The sequence below is a fragment of the Photinus pyralis genome, unplaced genomic scaffold (genome assembly GCF_008802855.1).
Source record: "Photinus pyralis isolate 1611_PpyrPB1 unplaced genomic scaffold, Ppyr1.3 Ppyr1.4_LG8, whole genome shotgun sequence".
NCBI lineage: Eukaryota > Metazoa > Arthropoda > Insecta > Coleoptera > Lampyridae > Photinus > Photinus pyralis.
The window spans coordinates 26,275,421-26,300,268 of NW_022170819.1; the positions used below are offsets into that span (position 1 = coordinate 26,275,421).

General features: G+C 35.0%; 2 protein-coding genes across 4 annotated transcripts in view; one reads left to right on the plus strand and one right to left on the minus strand.

Annotated features, from left to right (window-relative positions):
* Positions 1 to 8: 8 nt before the first annotated feature.
* Positions 9 to 2,367, minus strand: LOC116179843 (protein vav-like). Its single transcript, XM_031499696.1, has 5 exons — positions 2,148 to 2,367; positions 1,840 to 2,097; positions 1,616 to 1,791; positions 1,502 to 1,567; positions 9 to 1,375 (listed from the first exon to the last, which is right to left on the minus strand). The coding sequence occupies exons 2-5, from the start codon at positions 2,065 to 2,067 to the stop codon at positions 1,324 to 1,326; spliced, it is 522 nt and encodes a 173-aa protein (XP_031355556.1). The 5' UTR covers positions 2,068 to 2,097; positions 2,148 to 2,367; the 3' UTR covers positions 9 to 1,323.
* A 1,640-nt stretch (positions 2,368 to 4,007) lies between these two features.
* Positions 4,008 to 24,848, plus strand: part of LOC116179842 (cation-independent mannose-6-phosphate receptor-like) — a 46,063-nt gene continuing 25,222 nt past the window's right edge. For 2 of the 3 annotated variants that reach the window (XM_031499692.1, XM_031499694.1), the window contains exons 1-3: positions 4,008 to 4,424; positions 4,478 to 4,659; positions 24,533 to 24,633. In XM_031499692.1, the coding sequence (XP_031355552.1) occupies positions 4,288 to 4,424; positions 4,478 to 4,659; positions 24,533 to 24,633 (420 nt within the window). In that variant the 5' untranslated portion in view covers positions 4,008 to 4,287. The remainder of the gene's footprint in view (positions 4,425 to 4,477; positions 4,660 to 24,532; positions 24,634 to 24,848) is intronic. The other variant, XM_031499693.1, reaches the window with a different exon arrangement.

Genomic DNA, 24,848 nt, shown 5'->3' on the forward strand with positions numbered 1-24,848 from the left:
ATAGACGCATGTCGAAACTATTGACAATTGAAACAGTGTAGCAAGTTTGGTATGTAAGGTCGACCCATCAATGGGTAGAAAGGTGCCTGAATTGTTTTTGGAAGAGCTCGAGTATTAAAAGTGAGTTGGCTGTATATATCTTAGAGGCGAACACGCAGTTGTTGCACAGTTTCTGCAAGGTGTGATCGCCACCTGTTTGTCTCTTCAGACTTGAGAAATATAACTGCAAATGGTTATAAAAAATACTGTAGAAATATATAGAGAAACGCGAGGGGAAGCGTAAAATAGTACAAAGTAAGGGGCTAAAATATGAAACAAATTCATTTAAAAATCAGGTGTTGGGTTTTAAAAAATACTCACACACATCTAGCATATTTTTTCTTGCGGATTTTAAATATACAGGGTACGTCAAAAAAGTAGATTTTGATATCAAAGTTGATTTTTTTAATTGAACAGTATTTTTTTAAATCCATTGTCGAATTCTGTGCCAAATTCTACGACCAATAAAAATAATTCAAAAATGGATTTAAAAAAATACAGTTTCATTTCAACACTTAGATCATTATTGGCAAACAATTTCTGTTAAAATACAATTGAAAAACGCCTTGGGGCGGGCTCAGACATATTTACCCTTCTATCTGTGACCTTGTAGTAGATACACAGCATACATAAGAAATTGTAATTGCCATGTTGTCTCTTTTTCTCCTATGAAACAAAACCAGTACAATATTTAACAAAAGCCGTGGCAAAAGTAAAGTGAAAACCCAGAGGAAATTAAAGATTTAAATTGCCCTATTAACAACCAACTATGAATCTTTGCCACCCAGGAATTTTCTCGGTAACACACCTGGTCGGGACGTAGGTGAAAGATCATTTCAACCACTAAAACTCACTTGAAATGCAAATACCTCGGCAAATACATACAGAATTCTACAACTTCACATTTTAATTTAGTATTTTCCTGATACATTACACTTCCGGGACCATCAGTTTTTGTTGATAACACAGTCTATTTCATTCATCAAATATGTGGGATAATCTAAAGATAAAAGTTTGAAAGAGATATGCAAACAAAAACCACAATGATAAGGTATTTAACAAAAACTCCAACAAACCACAATTTTCCAATTTTTTTGTTGTGTTTGCTACTTGAACGATGGCAAGAGTTCCAGTGTTTTGAGATTTTTACTGTTCTGAGAAATCAATGAATATTCGAAAATATACTCCCAAAAAGATATTGAAAAATTAAAACATTTTCGAGTCATTACAGATAATTTATGCTAGGTAAAACTATCGAACAATTAATTCCCAATTATGATAATACTACGCAACTTTTGGTAAATTATCTGCGTATTGTGGTGTTGTAAATTGAAACCTAAAAACCAATTGCTAATGAATTCAGAATTAAGCTTTGTATAACTACGACTTTTAGACTTACATTTACAGATATCTCTTCAATTTATTAAAGTAATGGATCACATACTAATTGTGAAATACTTACACAGACTTCAGACTCTGATATATATCCTCCTCTTCACGAGATTGAACATTTTGAGCAGAAAATCCACTAAACATCTTTGATTTAAAAAAAAGTAAAATCCAGAAGAAAACTTACGGTATATTACTCTTCAAAGACTTGGGACTTAGTGACAGCTTGGAGATGGTGCATAACACTTTATGAAAATTTGTTAGATCAAATAGCATCAACTCCTCAAACAAATCTGATTCCTTAATTCCGAAAGTGACATTGCAAGTCCTTAAGAATAATCGTATATTTCTCAAGCACAAAAACTGAAATTGAACGTGTAACATCTGTGGAGATCCCTAAATTAAACTAACCTGTGCCATTGCCGGCTTTAAATTAACATCCTTCATGTCAATGCAACCGGGATCTATCTTATTAAGTAACGTACAAAGTAATACACCATCCCGAAGAGTATTGGCAAGATCAACAATTCCAGCATTAGGCCAATTGGCTCTGTGATCACTGCGTAGGACGTCCCATTGTGTCAGCCAACTAGCACACTCGCGCCAGAGTTCGTCACTGGTTACATAGGCCGTGGCCATCTTTTCCCAGTTATATTAAAACATAATCCTCTTAAAATGTTAAACAGTAGTTAAAGGAAAACATGTAAGCCACCTTTTACCTGGATTAGGTTTACTTTATCGTTGCTAGTAATCATATCTTCGTATGACGTTTTTATCAAATTAGGTGGAATAACAGCACAAAATGGAATTGCAATTCCATAACACTTTAGTTTTTAGGTCGTTCTTACAGGCCATAAATAAATAAATAAAAATTACTTATGTAGTTGGATTGCAATAAATAATCACAGAATCCAACCTAAAACAGCGTATATGGCACGAGCTCTACAATACCGATCGATACGCCCATGGAAATATTCTAAAAGTGGTTTTACACCATCCACACCCATTTATTTATGCAGCGTGTACACTGTACAGCTTTTGAATACGTCATTGATTATACACACATAATCAATGAATACGTTAATCAATGGCATTTGTTTTACAAGATATGCTGATCTGGTGGGGCAGAATGGACCCCTTAAGGCGTGTTGTAAAATTAATGGATGCGTGAAGATCTCCAAGACTGTTTGGTATTCAGTTATATCAGATCTTTGTGCTTATAAATTTATAGGTACCTACGTTAAGAATAGGTTGTGCATGCGCAGTGCTAACTTTCTTATTTGCGGACGGATATTGCTGAAAACGAATTTGGCTGGAGTAACTATTTTTTTCGGACAAAGACTGTTAGTGTGGAAATGCGATTTTTTAAAATCGTGTCTTCTACATGTTGTCTTAACTCCTCTTCCAATGCGTCTTTTTACAGCCAACTCTGATTTTTTCTTTTTGTTTCATATATACACGTTTCGTATTAGGCGTCTTTCTCTCCAGTTGACACCCTTTTCTTTATTTCCAACAGTTTCTCTCTTTAGAATGTCAACAAAAGCTACACAGGTCTTTCCCTTTTCCAAATACCTTTCGCCGATCGTTTTCACCACTCCTATATAGCGGATAGCCTATAGGTAATGCGTCTCTGGTGCCCATTCCTCTTCTGAATACAAATTGTTCCTCTGCCATATATTCTCCTCTCTAAGTTTGTTAAGCTTTCTATTCAATATTTTCAATTTCATTAATATCTTTGTTGATTGTTCTACATATATTCTGAACATTTGCGTACCGTGCTTATTTATGTAGAGACTAGAGAGTAGAGCCACTATTTCTGAACAGAGATTTTATTACAAAGAGTTTTCGCTGTGTTCGTAATCAATGCGTGACCGTCAGAGTTTTCCAATGAAACAGTATGAACTCTCACGTTTGTCTAAAATGCGTTTAGAATAAGATGCAGAATACGAAGTGAAAAAGGTCCTGCCCAGTTCTGTACCCAGAATGAAGTAGCAGTGGTGGCCGGTATTTTTCTAGAGGGGCTTAAGAAGTTTTTGATAAAAACTTCCTATGTAATTTTTGTAAAGGAACCATCAACCGTAATTTCCAGTGGGGCCCAGCCCCATCTAGCCACCCCCTGGCTGCGGGCTTCGGCCTGCTTCTGCCATTTGAAATAACAAAGTTAGTGTCGGCTTCTGGTTTAAGTGGATGCGAAAATTAAGTCATAGGTGTCGTAAAGTTAAAAAAAATTCTCTTGACACTGTTTCCAAAAAACTATTGGTCGTGAAACGACAGTATCCGACTTCACCTACCGATCACGGTCGAGTACAGTACGAATTATGATCGTCACCGCTGTTTCTTCTGAGCTTCTGCTTGAGCGATAAACTGGTAACTTCATACCCATAACAAAACATAAGCATTTCCAATGCTAAAACAAATGAGGTACCTAATTGTATTGCAAAGACAACCAATATTATCTGATCGATTACACGAATTTTCTTTTCAACACAACACAACACATGGCAACGTTGTCTTACCTACAGCATCCCTCCCACATGGCGTTAACACTCCTTTTCCTATTTTCCTAAAATTTTGTTTAGTTCAGCTTCAGCTTCAGACGCGTGCGCTATGGAGCCGTTCCTTGCGTGATCGTGTCTGACATAACCTACCTACACTCTACTAGTCTTATTTTGGATGTGATGTGGTTAGTTTGTTTAGGTATAATCGTAGTTTATTGGAATATCGTTTAATTTGTTACATACTCGCTTTTGTTTAGTTTTTACCAAATGTATTTTAACAACCTGCACCTTTAATTAAATAGTTGGATCCTGTTTACCTATAACTAAACTGATTAAATTAAAACGTGCCGGTGCATTAAAAATGTTTTCATTTATAAGAATTGTTGCTGTATTTACCATAACACTTCCTTATACAATTCAGCAGCAATTTTTTGAAGAAAGTTACCGTACATGTGAATTTGAAAATGCAGCCGACAAAAAAACAATCACAGTTCCAAAGTAAGTGCTTCCTCATATCCGCTAATCGTAAATTAAACTTCTGAAATTTTTAGTCAAGTGTGGAATGTTCAGGGTTTAAACAGACATAAGGACGTGCTCATCAAACTATCAATATGCGACTTAGGGTCTTCTATTCCCGATTGCGATGTAGGGGCGACTGTATGTACAGTGAACAAGAAGAAGAATCGCTACATTATCAAAAATGCGGGTACTTCTTTTATTTATACCAAAGATGGTAAGTTACTTTTTATTTACGATTGATTTTTTCCCAAAGCAGACCACGAGAAATATCTCTTCAATTCAAAATGCAGGCATAAACAATTATAGTTTTGGGTTTACAAACAATGAAACAACTACAATACACGTATTTATTCTGGTATTTTTTTAATTTTGGTACGTGGGCTGCAACAATTGCCTTAATTTCATGCTGATTGCATAAATGATTGTCGGAATAAGCGCACCGCGAATTTGTGTACCTGGGTATAGCTAGGTATAGGTATCAATAACAAAAAATTGACTTCCGGTCTCCGGAGGGAGAAAACATGCTTCACCAGTACGCATCTAGTGATCTAGTGTGTAGTGCTTTTTTAAAATGCGCATTGTTGTCAACACATATTTCAGCTGAATCTATTTCCGTTCTCTATATTTTTCAGTTTACTCATTTAGAAGACGAATGTCAAAAAGGATATGCAAATTTCCCAAATTGCATACCATACCGTCATCAGTTACTTTGTTTATTTCAAGAAAGCAACGTTAACAATCTTTTGAGCAGGTGTGGGTGAATGGGTAGATTAAAAGTATCCTCTTTTGGAATAATTCTTTCTTTCTTCTTTTGTCATATTCAAATAAATGCCCAATTTGCAGATGTAGTGCAGACGTTGGTACTTATGCATATTTGAGGGTTGTATGGTTAGATTAGAACTTCTAGTATTGTAGCGAATTTTGTAAGAACCATCAAGGTGGCATAAAGTCGATTCCATCTCTAGAAGCTGTATAACCAAATTGAAAAAATCGTTGAAAATACTCTCATGAGTCATAACACATGCTGCGTCCGTCGATTTTTTTGATCAGACAACTGAAGATTTATTTTCTAGTACTGCAACCATTTATTCATTCCCTTGTGAATTGATATTATATTCAACCCAGCGCAATATTCCTATATGTATCGATGAGGATAAAGCAATTTTATAAACAGGAAGGTATGAAAGCTAAGAAAGCTAGTGCAGAAAAAAAGAAGCTATCTAAACTATGTAATAGTTAAATGAATATTATTATGTTACTCAACTGGTTAATACAAAATTATTAATTCCTGAAATATTCATAAATAATATGCATGTGTTTTCATTTCATGGAAAGTTTCGCCCTCCAACCAAATTCTTAAAAAAGATCGCTACTGTAGATACATCTAAACCTTGATATTTTTACAATCAGAAGTATGTGTATGTATTACATATTGATATCTACTTCATAGTGACATGACCATTCCTACACAGTTTTTATACGATAATGGACAGAAACACACAACTTTGGTAGTAAACAATGTAACGTGCGAATGGATTACGTACATATAAATGCGTTCTGAAGCGGACGGAATTTGCTCTCTTTCTCTTGCACATTTCAGGCCGGTAACGGCGTACATGCTAGACGCACTCGCCGTATCACCAGTCTATACCACCGTGTTCCACACTAGGGACCGACAAGAAATCCAAATTCCAACTTTTTAGAGACAAATTATCCAAATAATTTGGATTGTTTTCGTCAAGATATCCAATTTTTATCGACAAATTATCCAAGTCCAAATAAAGCGACAAAATATCCAACCAATTTGGAAACTCCGATTTGGATATCTTGTCTGTGGCGCGACAAGATATCCAAATACCGAATTTTTTTAGACAAGAAATCCAAAATTTTTGGACAAAATATCCAAAAAGTTCGGAAATTTTTTGACAAGATATCCAAACTTTTTTAGACAAGAAATCCAAATTTTATTCAAGCCCTTTAATCACGTATGAACCTTGTGCAGTACGAAACATTTCAGTTTCAGTGTTAAAGCAAATGCTATGGCATTTAGTATGTTCTCATACAGCGTCAAAGAATTAGTGCCTACCTTGTAATAAATGAGTTATTATTAAACTACACTACACTAAACGCTGTATAAAAACTTACTGAATGCTAATTGCTATGCCGTGTTTTAGCACTGAAACTGAAATGCTGATACGGAATTTTTCGGACCACACAAGGTTCATGCCTGATTAAAATTATAATTAATAAACCGATACAACGAAATATCGAAGGATCCTCAGTATTACAATCACTTTTAACGACAATTTATTTTAATCTTACAAAATACATTTTATAGTTAACAAAAATGCATCAAATTCATGTCTTTGGGCTTTGAGATAATGCTCTTGGTTTTTTTCCCAACGATCTTGGTGCATAAATAACGATTTTGACATGTTTTGATCAAAATCCATGTGGTCCATAAAAATAGATCAAATTCATGTTTAGATCATTGAGATAATGCTCTTGATCTTTTTTCCAACGATCTTGGTGCACAAATAACGATTTTGACATGTTTTGATCAAAATCCACGTTTTCGCCAAAAATTCATCAAATTCATGTCTTGGGCATTGAGATAATGCGCTTAGTCTTTTTCCCAACGCTCTTGGTGCATAAATAACGATTTTGACATGTTTTGATCAAAATCCACGTGGTCGCCAAAAATGCATCAAATTCATGTCTTGGGCATTGAGATAAGGCGCCTAGTCTTTTCCCAACGATCTTGGTGCATAAATAACGATTTTGACATGTTTTGATCAAAATCCACGTGGTCGCCAAAAATGCATCAAATTCATGTCTTGGGTATTGAGATAATGCGCGTAGTCTTTTTCCCAACGATCTTGGTGCATAATTAACGATTTTGACATATTTTGATCAAAATCCATGTGGTCCATAAAAATAGATCAAATTCATGTTTAGATCATTGAGATAATGCTCTTGATCTTTTTTCCAACGATCTTGGTGCACAAATAACGATTTTGACATGTTTTGATCAAAATCCACGTTTTCGCCAAAAATTCATCAAATTCATGTCTTGGGCATTGAGATAATGCGCTTAGTCTTTTTCCCAACGCTCTTGGTGCATAAATAACGATTTTGACATGTTTTGATCAAAATCCACGTGGTCGCCAAAAATGCATCAAATTCATGTCTTGGGCATTGAGATAAGGCGCCTAGTCTTTTCCCAACGATCTTGGTGCATAAATAACGATTTTGACATGTTTTGATCAAAATCCACGTGGTCGCCAAAAATGCATCAAATTCATGTCTTGGGTATTGAGATAATGCGCGTAGTCTTTTTCCCAACGATCTTGGTGCATAATTAACGATTTTGACATATTTTGATCAAAATCCATGTGGCCTCAGAAAAATAATTTAACATTTTTGAATCACACACATGCGGTTATCAAACGTGCACGTTATCAACTCTTTCAGCATCAAGATAATGCGTTTGAAAGCTTTTACAACTCTAAATTCATGTGTAAAGAATAATTTGGGTACATTTTGCTCTAAAACTTTTGACCGAGACCACAGAGAAGAGTTATATTGAATTGTTACACATCTAAGAGTCATAGGGAATAATCTAGCGAAAGTCCGAACTCGATACATGACCTAGGGAATGAAATATGTTAATTTTTATTATATTGAGTTCGCAGTTTTCCCTGTTCCCGATTCACTCGAAGTCGTATAACTTTTGTTCCTGTTGAACCAGCTTCCTGAAAATCAATAGCGTCCGTTCTTAATGTCCAACGTACCCGTATACCAAATTTCAACACAACGGCCACTTTTAAAAAGAGTTAGAGCGCACACGGACGGACGGACGACAATACAAAACTATAAAGGATCTGAGGATCCTTAATAAGTACTTTTAAAGCAAAGCACTTTGACAAGCACAAAGCTCTCACGCTGAAATAACTGCTGTTAAAAACGTATAGGTAATGATCAAATACAAGAAAAAGCGGCGTACATTTATCTATTCGAAAATTGGATATCTTGTTGAAAACTTTCCAAACTTTTTGGATTTCTTGTCTAAAAAAAATTCGATATTTGGATATCGTGTCGCGCCACCGACATGATATTCAAATCGGAGTTTCCAAATTGGTTGAATATTTTGTCGCTTTATTTGGATTTGGATAATTTGTCCCTAAAAAGTTGGAATTTGGATTTCTTGTCGGTCCCTTCCACACTAAGCAGGTGGAACCATTTTGTTCTTGGTATTCATCAACTTCTAAGGATGTTTGATTTTGCTGTTCCCAATATTTATCAGCTTGTAATTTTAATTTGATATTAAGAGGAATCAGGACTCCGTGTATTAAATGCCTAAACATCTCTACGGTGTCCCTATAAATTTAAAGTATGACAAAGGTATTTTCGAGGGTATTTTACTGATGTGTTGATACCGATTCAGCAAGAATGCCGCCGTGCTTCTCTAATGCCATTTTTTTTAAAAACAAACGAAAAAAACAAAATATATGGCGTTAAAGTTGCGACATTTTAGTGATTTTTAAAGATCAATTTCTTCTTAAAAAAGCAAAAAATGAAAATTTTACTATTAGAGAGGCCATACATTAGCTCTTTATTTATTAGTATATACAAAAAGATCATTAAAAAGACAGTCCGTTTTTGTCATTTTATGGGGAGAACGGAGGCACTGTTTTGCAAATATTTAAGTCTGTATCTTAGCGTCACATTACGGCAAATCACCGAACTTTTATATAGACAGAGAAACTTGTGAGACAAATGCATTTATGGGAGGTGCTAAAAATGCAAGGAAATTTTCTTATCTTTTAACTGTGATTATGTGTCGGAAACCTTTCGCTCGCTTCAGTTGCGTCCAAGGCAATTATTACATGGGACACAAATGTGAGACAATTCCGTGCAAAGATAAAATTGTTGTACCTCAAAACAAAGTAGCATTGAAATTATTCGAAATTGATTGTTGGTTAGCACAATTTTGAACCCTCAAATTAACAAGTTTTTATTAAAAGTAAACAGTATTTTTGTTCTTCAGAATTAATGTGCGTAATTTGCACATAGGTATAGGTATGTAATTAAGGTTGGTCTTTCCGTCAGAATGTTTGCAATTTTTTTGCTACATTTCGTACAACATTCAAATTTATTTATAGTATGTCCCAGACCTAGGAGTAATAAACCACCCGGCCTACGAAAGAGTATAATTATTTTTACATAGAAGTAGCGCCGTAGCGGATAACAAATATTTTCCACCAAACATATAGGTATTTGAAGTGAGAAATTAAAAATGTGCAGCATCCAATGTATGGAGATGGTACCTACTTCGGCAATACATGCTGGGGATGTGAGCAGTCATAGGCGTACGCTGGTATATTTTCGTTATTTCTTAATTCTTTAGGTATATAATTACTGCGATTGATGATATATTATATAACTAGTCCAGTCAATCTATTCCGTTTCCCCATAGAAACATTCATATAAAATTTCTGTCAATTAAAAAATAACTGAGTAGAAGTAGATATTCTGCTGATTAACATACCAAAAAACGGATCTCCGAAAATGGCCGCTAATATTGTAAATTTATTAAAAACGATTGAAAATTCACAATTCGAACACTGATAGTTACACTTTAGCTCGAGGTAAATAGGTACCATTTTGTAGAGAAATTAATTATCTTTAAATTTGATGTGGGAATCTGTCATACAACCCCTCTTTTTATGTTAAAAATTGTGGAAACTTTCCATTAGTTTCCAACCCCGATTACACCATAAAGCGTCAGGGTCGACCCAGTCTAACCGTGAACAAATTGACAAGCTGAAATTTGGTAAATAAGTTGATTTTGGAGTCGTTAAAATACCACCAAACCCCATAAGTGATCCGCCGTGTCTGTCACCTCCAAACTACCTTTGAAAGGGATTTTTTTAAGTTTTTTGTCAATATCTTGAAAACAACGCCATTTGCAAAAGAATGTGAAGATAGACAAATGAAAGCGTAAGTTTGGTGCTGTACCAGTGGCGAAGTTATAATGTTAATTTTATTTTAAAAAATTAATTTAATTTTTAATTTTTTTTTGTGAAATCTAGAGAAATTTCTCAAAAATATTTAGGTAAGAACATTCATTTCGTGCCTATTCTAATGAAATAAAAAATCATAACAGTGACAGTACTAATTTTTTTATGTCATCCCTTTTTTAATGCATTAAAACGATAATATATTGTAATATATTGTAGTCAGTAGGTATCTATGCAGTGCAGTAGGGTAACTTATTATGAGGTAGTGAAACTAAAATACGACCCGTTTAGGCAAATGAATACTTAACATAGCATAAGTTTTTAATTAGGTACCTAATTAGATATTTCCGAGGATATTTCTATATTTTAATTCGTCAGACTCTATAACTGTCTACAATTCTACAAGCTAGGGTACACTTTAGACCAATTTTTCGCCACGAGCAAGCTTTTTTGCAACCGCCTGACGAACAGTTGGAAAAAATTTTCTTTAGAACCCTTTCGAGGTCCATGTATGCCTTGATCCACTTCTGCACTGGTAAGTTATTATTCAGCTATGTTTGAAACTAAAAATGAAAATCATCCGGGTCAGTATTACTTTCCAGCTTTGAGGCCTTTGTAAAGAAGGTATAATGAAACTACAGATGAATTGAAGCGATAGAGTCAAATAAGAATAAACTTGTAACAAATATAGCAAACGAGCTCCTGGATCACTGAACATCTTTTCCTTGGGTGATGATAAACAAAATACTGAAAACAGAATTGGAAAATTCGAAACCGTTCGGGAGTTATCTTGTACACATACGGACGGGCGGACGGACAGAATGTCCAAAATTCTGAACTCGCTAGGAGCTTCTTAATAATAATTAATCTTTTCAAAGAAAATACTTGTTAAAAAGTCCTAAACGCATGGTAATTGGTACTGAGCTGCCTTTAGAATCGGTGGAAGCAATGCTAAATTAAAATCCTCATTTAAATTTTGCTGTACTACCTACATATTGCTGGTAGAGAACGTCAAGGTCCTTAATCTGCCATTTGTTATATTTCTTCCTTGTCTACAGTATAAACAAAATGATATTTCCTATATTGAAAAGCCCAGATGTGGCGTCGCATCCAGAAATGGCGTGCATGGCAAAAATAACATTTTTAGAGGTCCTAATTTATGTTGAAATTTTTAAATATCCGTGACTTTATTTGGTTATCAATTTCCTGGCCGTAACATATATTTATTTTATTTATTTATTTATTTATGTTCATGTTAGGGTGCAAAGCACTTACAATTGTCAAAAAAAGTTTACATGTAAAAGTGTATATAACATAACAAGTAAAAATTAGAACAAACAAACAATAATACATTAACACTAAATCCGAGGGGTAAATCGCTAGGCAAAATCGTGTACACCAAACTTCATACTTCACGTATTTCACTAATACTTCATGGACTTTATCAATACTTCACCGAACTTCACGGACTTCACCGACACTTCATGTATTCCACCAAAAACTTCACGGACTTCACTGATACTTTATGAATTTCACTGATATTTTGCACTGGACAAAATCCTATCCTTTTTTCTAGAGTTCTTGCAATTAAAACAAAGCACTCAAAGCAGTAAAAGATGTAGAATGTATTGATATAAATGATAATAGAGGCATAACAAAAACGAAACGGTAATATAAAGTAAAATAAAAACATACTTTGTTTATACATAGAGGTAAGTACATAGGCGAAATTGAAATGAATCAATTTTTTAAAGCAATTTTTAAAAAAATGGGCTTTTGTTTGAGTTTTGCCCGCCCGTCGGACCCACTTCTGCGGTTTTGAACTACTTTTAGGGGAATGGTCCTAGAGTCCTGGAATTTTTTGCAATATGTAGCCTATACCTTGAAGGTGTGGCACACGGCAATCAAATTTCGCTGTCTTAAGGGAGGTGGCCTCCATCAATTATTTCCTGAGATGCTGTTTTTGAAAGTAAAAGTAAAACGTGCATTACTTTTACATACGGCAATCAATTGGCGCATGGCTTTAGTGGTGCAGTAAAAATTTTGAAAATGGGGAGGGGGGACGGGGGTAAACACCCGTTCCACCTTTCATGGTCTCATCGAAATAAATTGGTTTGCACAAACTATAACGTTACCGCGCGACTCTTTTTCAAGTTCAGTTCATGGCGCGGGGGGGGGGGGGGGGGGGGGGGGGGGGGGGAGGGGGGGGGGGGGGGGGGGGCGGTATTTTACTCTTTCATGAAATCTAATGAAAGGTCTCACGAAAGAATTAATTTGTCTAACCAACCATAGTCTCTTCTTTCGATCCATTACATCGATTCGGGATATATTCCCTATTCTTCCACAGCAGATTGTTGGAAAGAGTAACTTCACAAAGGGCGATTGGGAACAGTCGTTAAAGAACATATAATCCTATTGAGCGAATTATCTCATGAAGACGGTTTTATCGGGAGAAGAAAGTACTTCTAAAGGCAAAATCAGATCGGGGTGCGAGTGATTTTGAATGTCCTCTCATCAATCATCATCTAAGAAAGTAAATAATAGATAAACCAGAGTTGACTGGGTCAACTGGGTCACTAAATACAACTGGGTATTCGTGGGTCCACGTCATACTCTTTCAGTTAGACCGCCAGTTTTTGACCCAGTGACCATAGTTTGACCCAGTGACCCATTTGACTCCAGTGCCCAGTTGAACACCACGACCCATGTTCACCGGTACCAATTCGACCCAGTCCACCTAGTGATCGAATAATCGCAATATAAGCTCAGTGCTCGGTCGAGCCTCGTTCAAGTTACAGATTATAAATAAATGAAATCGGATTTGTTAAAATAATACCGGTTGATTGAATGTAAATTGGGCTAATGTGCCTTTTTTAAATACCTAACAATAAATTTAATTACTGGGCCACCGGTCAAGACGGGTCACTGAGTAAAGCTGGGTCAAGATGGGTCACTGGGTCAAACTGGGTCACCGGGTCAAACTGGGTCACCGGGTCAAACTGGGTCACCGGGTCAAGCTGGGTCAAGCTGGGTCACCGGGTCAAGCTGGGTCACCGGGTCAACTGGGTCACTGGGTCAGTAAACGAACTGGGTCACTGGGTCACTCTATGCTTGACCCAGTCCAACTCTGTAGATAACATGCTTACTACCTTCTAACCCAACCATTTACTAAGCTATTTCGGTTTAAAAAATGGCCCTTTATCTTTATCTGCACAGGAGTTGTGCACCATTTATACTTAAGATTTTATAAGCTTCAAATTTTTGTTATACCTACCTATGCAGTTATACTAAATGGTTCACTTCCTATTAATGTAATGGGTCCTGTTAAAATATATCTTTTAATAACAGATTGGATATCTGGCTCTTTATACCATATAAAGGTGTCCAATTCTTCTTTTAAAAATTTCATTTCAACAAACAAACAAAATATTAAAAAATATTGCTTAGGTCTTGGAAAAGGTATTGTAACATATTACCAGGCTGAACCCAATAAGCAACTCTTAATCCTTTTACAACAGGTTGCATTTTTAGGGGATTATTTTCAAAAATTATGCTAATGGTGTTGTTTGTGGCCTGTGGGATAGTATTGACCTCGGGATTGACATTATAGTCGTAAATAACTCAATGGCGTGGCCAGAAACTTGATTTGCAAGGGGCTGATGTACTGAAATTTTTAGGAAAACAAAAGCCCCTATCCATGTGACAAATTTTCCGTCTGTCGATTTTATTTTAATATACCTAATAAAAGTGTTATTTAGCTACCTGAACCTGATGATAATAAAGGAAAGGATTTATTAAATTTTTAAAAGGAAACAATTTACGATCTTTGTACCTACACATAACTACGACGCAAGGACTATCAGTACGTCTATGAGTCGCTGTCTCATCAGGGCGTCTGTCGCCTGTGTAACTGTCCTTTTGTTTTGTAGAAATGGGCATAGTTAGTCCTCGAGTTAGTCTTTCATAAATAAATGCCATACTTTTGCGGATAAAAAACTTACCTTTCAGCATATATTTTTTAATCTATACTTTCAGTTTTATTTCGCAGAAATTTATTTACTTTTACCTCGAATTTTATTGGTTACAACCGTGAATTAAACTACCGTACGATTTTTGTTAAGGGATTTGATTATAAACTTCGCCACAACTGCATGCATTTTTCCAATAGTTCGCTTAAACTTCACTAACTTCACCAATACTTTACGGACTTCATCAGTACTTCACGCACTTCAACAATACTTCACGAACTTTACCAATATTTCATGGACTTCACCAAAACTTCATATGAACTTCACGGACTTCATCACACTTGTACACCATACTTCACCAGTGATTCACCCCTCGACTAAATCACACTACCAACTTACATCTAACATGTTTGTAAGTTTTACATGATCCTCAAATTCATCCAGGGTGTAAAAAGCATGTATAAATTTTGTTTGGCATAGTGACTTAATGAACTAAATATTTTTGAAAAATTTGTTTTTATTTCAATCAGAAATTAAAAAATTAAAGTCTTTTTAAAAATAACCCAAATTAATATCATAACTCCGCCACTGGTACAGGAAAATATATAGGTAGGTTTTATAGGAAAATATACACCTCCTATATATGCTTTAATTTTTCTATCTTCATATTTTTCCCTAAATAGCTTTGATTTCAAGATACATATTCCCAAAAAACAACAATAGGCATTTTCAACCCTTTTTTTAAGGGTTGGGTGTGGGTAGGGTTTGGTGGTATCTTATGGACCCAAAACATGCGTTTACCATTTTCGAGTTTCAAAGGTGATCTTTCGATCCCGCTTTCCAATAAATTGCAGTTCTACAGGAGAGCCTCAGAGAGAATCAAACTACATATACTAACTCGATAGCTAGTAACAACCCAGGCGTTAGTGGTGCGGGAACCACAAATTGTTCTTTTACAATAAATGTTAATGTTCCAAATAAATAATTATGGTCAAATTTATGTTGTGGTTTTTAATCAATTGTTTGAACATGTCAAATTTGGTGTATAAATAACAGTCCGGTAAGTGTTGCTTAGCGACACTTACGGGCTTAAATTGATAGTAATCGAACATCTACGGGACAGTATGTCTTATCAATGTTACATTGAAATGAAATGACTGAACGGAGTAGGTACTATACGCGTGTAGGGTAGAGATAGCACGTTCTTTTACTGGCAGTTTCGAATACTTCGTCTCCTACCCCTGCGTCCCTTAGAAAGTACTGGAACAGCTCCCGATTACTCTTAAATAAAATTTCTGTATAATAATCAATACTATTGTAGTAAAAACATTGACTTTAGTGTCGACTTATTCTTCGGACATAATTGAGCGTTTGAAGTGCATACAGGCGGTAGTCCATTTACGGTATATTCTATGTAAAAAAATCTGCTGAATCCGAAAATCATACTCCTCCTGGCCGGTAACTCCTGGAACAGATTGCTATAAACAAAAAACGAAGAAAAAATGACAAAATGTGGTTTCTTTTCGCATTCGACTTCAATTATCTGGTTAACTATTGCTCTTAGGTAATTTGATTAGAATCGAATTTTCTATAAGATACAGTTGATACGGAATGTTCATTTTCAAATGTTATTATTGTTTTTGATGGAAAAATATAAACAAGTAATGTCGAAAATTAACAATCCATTATTACTAAGTAAAATTCATCCAATCATTTTGAAAATCCGTATTTGGCCACTTCTTTTGATAACAAAATAATATGACTAACCCGGTCACCATCAGTTTCATAGTAATTGATTAATTAAATAAACAAATTAAAAAAACGATGCTTTGATGCGATGATAACATCAAGCGACTTAATTTTTTTATCAATTTGCCACAAGAAGTAACGAAAACATGGAATATCTCGGAAACCGTATGAAGCAGCTTTTGACATTTTGTATCAAATTAAAGGTATGGGAAAAAGGAAAACAAGGGTGAAGAACAAAATGGGGGGTGCCATTTGAAAAAATGGAGTTACGGATATTTAATAGTTTAAAAGTTGAGAGCTTTGAAAAAGTGACGTAGTCTCACTTTTTTAGACTGTTACGCATACCATAAGAAAATTCGATCTTTCTTTAATAAATCACTGAAAACTGTGTTGCAATATCTCTCACCGTTTTCGAATAATAAATTTTTAAAATTACCCCTGCAAATACAATTTTTGACATAAAAACTTGAATATCGGCGAAGTCCTTGGAGCAAACTAAGGGTCAACTATGGGGTATCGTGGTACTCCAAATTCGACGTAGAATCCGAAAATGTAGAAAAAATAGGGAGTCCCTATTTAAAATAACAAAGTTGATGGCTACATTTCCGGAAGGGGCGCCATCTTGAAAATATTTTAGTTCAATTCATCATGTGCCATAACCCTCAAAGAACTTATCAGTTTATCTTCATTTTCAAAGGTTTTCCATATCTTTCTAACTGACGCTCGTCAAGAATGACCCTGTATAACTCTGATTAATAAAAATCATACATTTTGGCCAAATAGAAGCATAAATAAAGTTCACGCTTTAAATAATCGTTCGTTGCGACCCGATTTGCAAAATCATTTTTGGTTGTCTCGAAAACAAGCCCAAAGTCAAAAGCTGTTTTTTCGTGGACTATTAATCGGATTTGGATGTATTTTTTTTAATGTAGGTCTTTCCGAGAGCTTTCCATTCGCCTATGACAGATTTAAAATACTTTTTAAGTTGTTATTGTTAAGAAAGTTTACCACAAAATTGGACTACGAGCAGTTTATTCATGAGTTTATTGATGATGCAAAAACCGTTCGTTTATCGCTTCGCGAAAAAATGTAGGATGTGGATTTATGAACATTTTTGTAGAAACTAAAAATTCGAGCAGCATCCAGTATCCGTACCTACATACTATTTAGTTGGGTTCAAAAATAATTAATTTTAAATCGATTTGAAACACTTCAGTGTAGTCAAGTGTAATTGTAGGTAGAGAGTACCACTTTATGTGATTGATGATAACGATAAGTCACTTCTGAAAACTTTTCTGTTTACTTTTGCATTGACTGCAATCATTGAATAAGTAATGTGCAAACAATATTTACACTACCTAACCTACCTACGCCTACCAAAATTCCCTGAAAATAGAAAACGAGGAAAAGATAACCAATATTACCCTAGAATAAAGTAATCTAATCTTTTACAGATAATAAGAGGTACCTATCTCATTGGATTCTTTCATGAATCTACTTTCATAATATAAACCTAATTGCTAAAAATTTCAATTAGTGTGGGTTTTTGTTGATATCTCCGAAATCCGAATATAAACTAGCGGGAGAGGAGAAGCAGCAAAAATTATCTCCCATTACAAAAAACGTGTTTTTTAGATGTTAGTATTTACAAATATAAAAATAAGTTTATTTGATGTTGAGTAATTGAAGTGTGATTAGTTATTTAGTATGACTAAATAAATGACTAAATGTGAGAATTTTTATTATTATTTATGTTAGTTTAGTAGGTACGCATTGACCCTATTAGCAATCTGCTTACGATATTCAAATTAAATATAAATACAGAACTGAGATACAGAGATACTTGATAGATGCTGTTAGTGCATCTTTCTACATCTTATCACATTTCCCGTGAAGAATGTTTAGCTTACGTATTGAATGTCGGCTATTCATGGCACTGTTTCTCATAAGGTTGGAAAAAAACCTATTCCACAAATTAATTTGATGGACCCAGAACTCAACAAATATGGATCTGGGATATTGACATATGTTAAAAACTAATGAAAAGAAAAATTCACCCCCGACAATTTATAAAGCTATCGCCATCCCTCTAAGAACAATTTTGGGCGCAAAATGTGTTCTTTTCAAAGCAGTTTGCTCTCTCTCTCTCTCTCTCTCTCTCTCTCGCCATTTGTTTTTGTTGTGACAAAGATAATACTATAGTCTATAGTAGACCGCCGACAGGGCACCGTAAATGGAGGAGCTGCCTAAAGAAGCTATAGGGCGCTTTTGCTACGAAGCCCATATTCAACACACGAGACGCAGTATGTTATCTCTTCCGTGACTTAGTGAACATTCTTTTACTTATTTAAACATAGATCAAATTACATTTAAAGGTAAAGGTTTTTTCCTTGAAGCCTAACACGTAGAACTCAAGAAGAATAGAACTAATAGCCTTACCTATAGGTTTCTGGGTATGCTCTTTCCGACTTTGCAGAAAAATACCCGCAGATGACACATTGTTTGAAAAAATCCCGATCTCGACGAAATTTTGCATCTTCGGGAATCTGAACACGAAAAAATTACAACTAAGTACAGTTCATGATCGAACAAGGATCTGCTCCGACGCTGAAAACCGAGCTGAAAACACATGTGCTTGGAAAATTACTGATGAGATATGACACAAAAACGAAAATTTCTGATTTTCGTTTTTAATTTTTTTTTATGATCAACTAATCGTAGTCGACATTTCTAATTAGCACATTATTCGGACACTTTTTAATGGAGACTTCAAATATGGCATCCTGTTTTTAATTACGTTCAAGATAACGGAGAAACACGTGGCAACTTTAGTTTTTCTTATGGGCGCCATATTGGATTTTGACATTTTGGGATCACGTCTTTTTTTCTCTTTACAACGATATATCACACATACTGGTTCAGTATTACGTTTTTCCTAAAAATATAATTTTTCATTTTTTGAGAAGAGTGCTTTGGAAAAACAAAACGTTCTTTTGTTGTCAACAAAAGTTTGACAGTTTGATCCATCTGTCTGGTTGCAGCGTTGTCAAAGAAGTAGAAATTCGATTTTCATCTCAACCGCTTGCAAAATTGCCTGCTCATATTAATTGGGTCTATCACCATATTGCGGTCTACATCTTTTAAAAGAACCATATTCGCCCAAGTTTTTATGCAGCAAAGAAAAATACCTCAAACTAGGTTGTTGCCCCTCTGGATAACGCTGCAAGTATGTTGCAGCAGTCATGTGGGCATTTCGATGAGAAGAGAAGTGTAGTAAATTTGGATCATATCTCTTTGATCTGCATTTGAAAAAGGCATTTTCGCAATACAACTAGCATAAACCTAAATGACATTGACATGAAATAAGTCAACCTTTTGTTCACAACAAAAGAACGTTTTGTTTTTCCAAAGCACTCTTCTCAAAAAATTAAAAATTGTATTTTTAGGAAAAATGTGATACTGAACCACCATGTGTGATATATAAGAGAAAAAAAGAAGTTATCTCAAAATGTGAAAATTCAAAATGGCGCCCATAAGAAAAACTAAAGTTGCCACGTGTTTCTCCTTCATCTGGAGAGTTATTAAAAACAGGATGCCATATTTGAAATCTCCATTAAAAAGTGTCCGAATAATGTGTTAATTAGAAATGTCTACTACGATTAGTTTATCATAAAAAAAATAAAAACGAAAATCAGAAATTTTTATTTTTTTGAGATATCTTCAAAACTATTGAAGATATTTGAAATATCTTTTCAGATTCTTATTCAGCACGAAAATTGGCAACTTTACCCCCATTTAACCAACTTTCTATCTCTTAAGATAAGTGAGATCCCCATAGTGACACTCGAAAAATGGACACCGTGTATATCTACTGTATACAAAATTTTTCTATATATAATAAGGCAGTATGCGATTGTTTTTATTTCAGAAAACAAATGAGTAACGAAAAACAATTTGAAACATATAGTACATGGACTGCTATTAGCCCTATGCTTTCAATACAAAATGGGTGGTCACGGATAGAGGGCACTGTAGTCGTGGGTATGTCATAGATATATAAATACATAGATACAGCCATACCCCAACATAGTTCAAAAGGACGTACCATCTATTACCATCACTTTCGGCACAATAATTACGTATAGCGCTATCCTTTATAGAGGTACCCTGAGTGTGGAAGACAAGATTCGCATTATTTATTATAACTGTCAATCAAATTGTTAGCACAAATCACACAGAAAATTATCAGATTTGAGACTTTACAACATAAATAAACCGCCTTTTTATTTATTGAAATCGCATAGCAGCAAGAAATGTTACCTTTAAAATGGAATATGTTACTTAGAAAGCGGGCAAATGAAGAATTTGAAAAAATTACAGCTGACAACTGGAAGAAAGTGTGTGAACATGTGGAAAGTGATTAATTTAAAAGAGAAGTTATATTTGGTTGATGTTGCTGAACTTTATAATAAGTGTTAATAATGACAGTGATGATTCGAATTTGTCAATTTCATCTGACGATGATTCGGATTGTGAGCTTTTACAAACGTAATGAATGTTCACTAAATGAGTATTATCGCCAATTGGATATCATTGTTAAGGTGTTGTATTTATTTTTAATAAATGTACATGTGTAGCTTACTTACTACAATCAAAGAGTAACCATAATTTACTCTTTGCTACAATTAGCACTATAATTTCAAAAAGAAACCCCGCCGAATGGACATATGCCGAAAGGTAGGCAAGACGCGTAGCGACCAAAATTTGATATTGCACGCACACACAGTCTAAAAACTCGTTTTCCTAAGAATATTGCACGGATCCTTCTTTGTGATCATGATACAAACGCACTGCATCAACATCATATAGGCCAAAATGATAATTGGAAACGAATTCACTTCCTGTCGCAACTTAATCTCCTTTACCATTACGCCTAAAACCATGCAATTAAAATTAAAATGTTGAACATAAACTTTACTTACTTACGGTTTTTTTGATATTCTGCAAGCCAGCAATGAATTCACTGCAGCACATCATGTCAAACAAGGTAAACATAATCCCAAATTTGAATGGCGTAGCTGTATGTAATAAAACTATTTCAGGAATAACAATTATGGACGCGTCTATCATTATGGCAAGCACTAATGTTATTCGTATTCAATTGATAACGCAATAATTACATAATATTTAGTGAAAAAACCGCCCATCATGTTTAGGGCGAATATTTTTAGTTAGATTTGATTTCGCGCGATCGTGAAATGTGTCAACTGTCACATGACTTATGGGACGCGCTTAGTTTTAAGCGTCCGATTCACGTACGACATAGTGGTTAATGCAATAAAAAGAGATAGAACATGTTTAATCTTGATTAGAAAGTAATGGAGAGATGTACAAATTTCTTTGATATGTTTTTTAAAAACCGAGGTACGTTTGTTAAGGATGGCTGTATCTAGGTATTTATATATCTATGTGGGTATGTGAATCTCAGGGTAAACTAAAGTCGTATGAACACCACTCGGATCGCGTAAAGAGTAGCTTTTATGGTAACCGCGTAGTACGGGAAGCTTTAAATACACTTGATTATCTTCCATCCGTCCACAAATAAGAATAGGTTTGCTTTTTTTGCCTTATCTGGGTAATTAATTAATTGACATTTGTTAATTTATAGGTTGACAGCCTCAAATCGTGTCTCATCGGACAATTTCGGACAGACTTGTTTACCCTGAAACGATTTCCCATGTAAGCAAAAATTCCAAAGGTGACTCGACAGCAACTCATTTTTGATCGCATAGTATTTGCAGTACCTACATGAAGAACTCCTCCCTTTCTGCAGCAGTAGCTCCGTTTCTCACACCGGACCCTACTCCTCAGCAGATCAGTGACGCTGGAGAAAAGTTCCTGGACGGACAAAAAACAGTGGTTGCAATAGCGTTGGAAAATGCGCTGAAAAGTTTTGTGTTCATTAGCAATGGCGTTCACTTTTCAAGTTTGTGTGTTCCAAACAAAAATCAAAATTCAATACTGCGGGTAGATTTTTTTGGATTAAAAGGCAAATGTTTCTTTCTCGCAAAAATATTGGTTTTTCCGTTCTTGGTTAAACGACGTAGGAAAAGTGATACTGATAGATGTTGGCAACGTTCTCACGTAACTGTATCTCTGTGATGCTGCCATCTAAATGTGAATTCCACTATAGATCATGTAAAATGTACAATTATATAAGTCAACATGATAATTATTGTTAATGAAATAGCAATTTTACTTCAAACTACTCAATTGTTTATAATTTATAAATACTTTTCTTTCTGAAATGGATCGGTTATTAAAAGATACAATGGCGTTTCATATGATGACCCTATTAGCGATCAGCCTACAATATTAAACTAATTAATATAAACACAGATAAGTAGGTACTTGATCTATACCGTATCAGTGCATTCTTTTATTTCTTTAACATTTAACACATCTCCCATAAAGAATGTTTAGTCTACATCACGGTATAAGATAGTTACACCGTGGTCTACCTACATATAGAATTTCAGCGATTTCATATATTTACAGTATCAGAATATGAAGAAGTAGAAGGATCCCATAATTTATTTTTAGCGCATTTTTTAAGAATTAAAAAAAATGTGCTATTGTTTGCGTTTTGTCCGTCCGTCCGTCCGGGCCCACTTCTACCGTTTTGAATTACTTCTAGGGGAATGGTCCTAGAGTAAAGGCCCCCTCCCCCCCCCACGAATTATCATAGCTTTTACATACGACAACCAATTGGTCTCCGATTTTGCATACGCATACCTTTAGTAGTGCTAAGTTACCCTTCATGGTATTCTAATGAAAGGTCTCATTGAAATAAATTGGTTTGTACAAACTATAACTTTTCCATGCGACTCTTTTTCGAGATCAGTGAGCGGCGGAGCCTGAGGGGGGGGTGTGGGGGTGGTAAGAAATTAATTTGATCTCTCATTGTATTATAATTAAAGGTCTCAACGAAAGGAACCGTTTTCTACCAACTACTGCCCTTCTTTCTGTCCTCTTATTAAAGTACATGGTGGAGGGGGGGGGGGGGGAGTAGAACTAGTTTTATCCTTCATGGTACTCTAATGAAAGGTCTCAATGAAAGAATTACCAACCATAGCCCTCCTCCTTGACATCTTATCGTGATCGGGTATATTCCCTTATACCTCAAGAACGGATTTCGGAAGAGGGTACTCACAAAGGGCGATTGAGACGTCTGCAAGAAATATATCCATTGGTGATGTCAAAACTTAAGCTATTCCGGTTAAAGAAAAATGCGATTTATCTGCACAGGAGTTGTGCACAATTTATACTTGTTTAAATTTGTTTCACTGTTTCATGTGGTTGTTTGTTGTCCCAAACATAGTTGATGGCAACAAGCACCCGAGGGATTAGAACGAACTTTAGTCCTGTGGTATAAAACTGAATGCTTTATTTACACAATATACGATATTATTATTATACGCTATATTTTGTACTCTGTTACAGCTAGTTCATTGTTAAGGATACAAATTTGAAAAAAGAATTATTTTATAGGTATGTACATCAAATGTTTCATTTCACTGATTATATTCAAACACCGAAGTATTGTTTCGTTGCTGGGAGCAGGTAAATAGGCTGAGAAAGTTTACTTCTCTTCCTCTTTTTGGCCTTTCTGACTTTTTATATACAGAAAAACAAAACAACGTCGTATTTTTTAAATATTAGCAAACATTTTGTATATGGAACTCCCTGTATATTATTACTCCACATGACGGCTTATTAAATTCTAAACAAAAGTTCTTAATGCGCCATAGGCAAAATACATCAAAAAATCAAAATTTTCTTATTTGGGATGTAGTATAAATAAGAATCTCTGTCTTTCCCAAATGTATTTTAAATTCATCGACAGGGGCAATATACTAATATACAATAACATACATAATTACGTGATTGTTTACAATTAATTACTAATGAATTTATAACAGTTAAACAGTTAAATATTATTTATCACCTACGAACGCGAACTTCACTAATAATCATTTCGGCATCGATATTAGAACTATAACTAACACGCTTCAACTTGCTTATATAGTATGAAAAGTTTCTAGAAAAATTATGGAATGTTCTCGAAGAGTCTAGAAGACGTATGATACTTATGAAAAGAATGCGTCGCATCCGCTTTCATTCCTTGTCGCCGCGCCGGTGACAAATCTCTTATCCACTTGATGGCGACCCGATATTCGCTACGATACGTATGAAAATGCGCTATGGTTGTCCGCGTATCTACGCAGACTTTGCGTAGAAATAACACATGAATACAATAGCCCAATTATAATTTTTATTATTTCAGATACCGAAGCAAATATTTTCAAGTCGATTAATGGAGAATTTTGCGATGGCGAGGAAAGGTTTACGACTATCATTGAGTTTAGTAGATATCCGGATATTTCTGTAAGAACTTATTTGGTTAATGTAATTATCTAAAAGGATTATAAATATCGGAAAGCTATTGAGAAACTATATTTTTGATTATTCTGCAGCGAGCTTTTTTTTAAAAACCACTATACAGGCTGATTCAAAAAATTCGAGGGCCACCATGGGGATCTCGGGAACTCGAAGAGATAGGTGAGTAGTTTAAATTTGGCAAAGTTGCGTATTTTGATGCT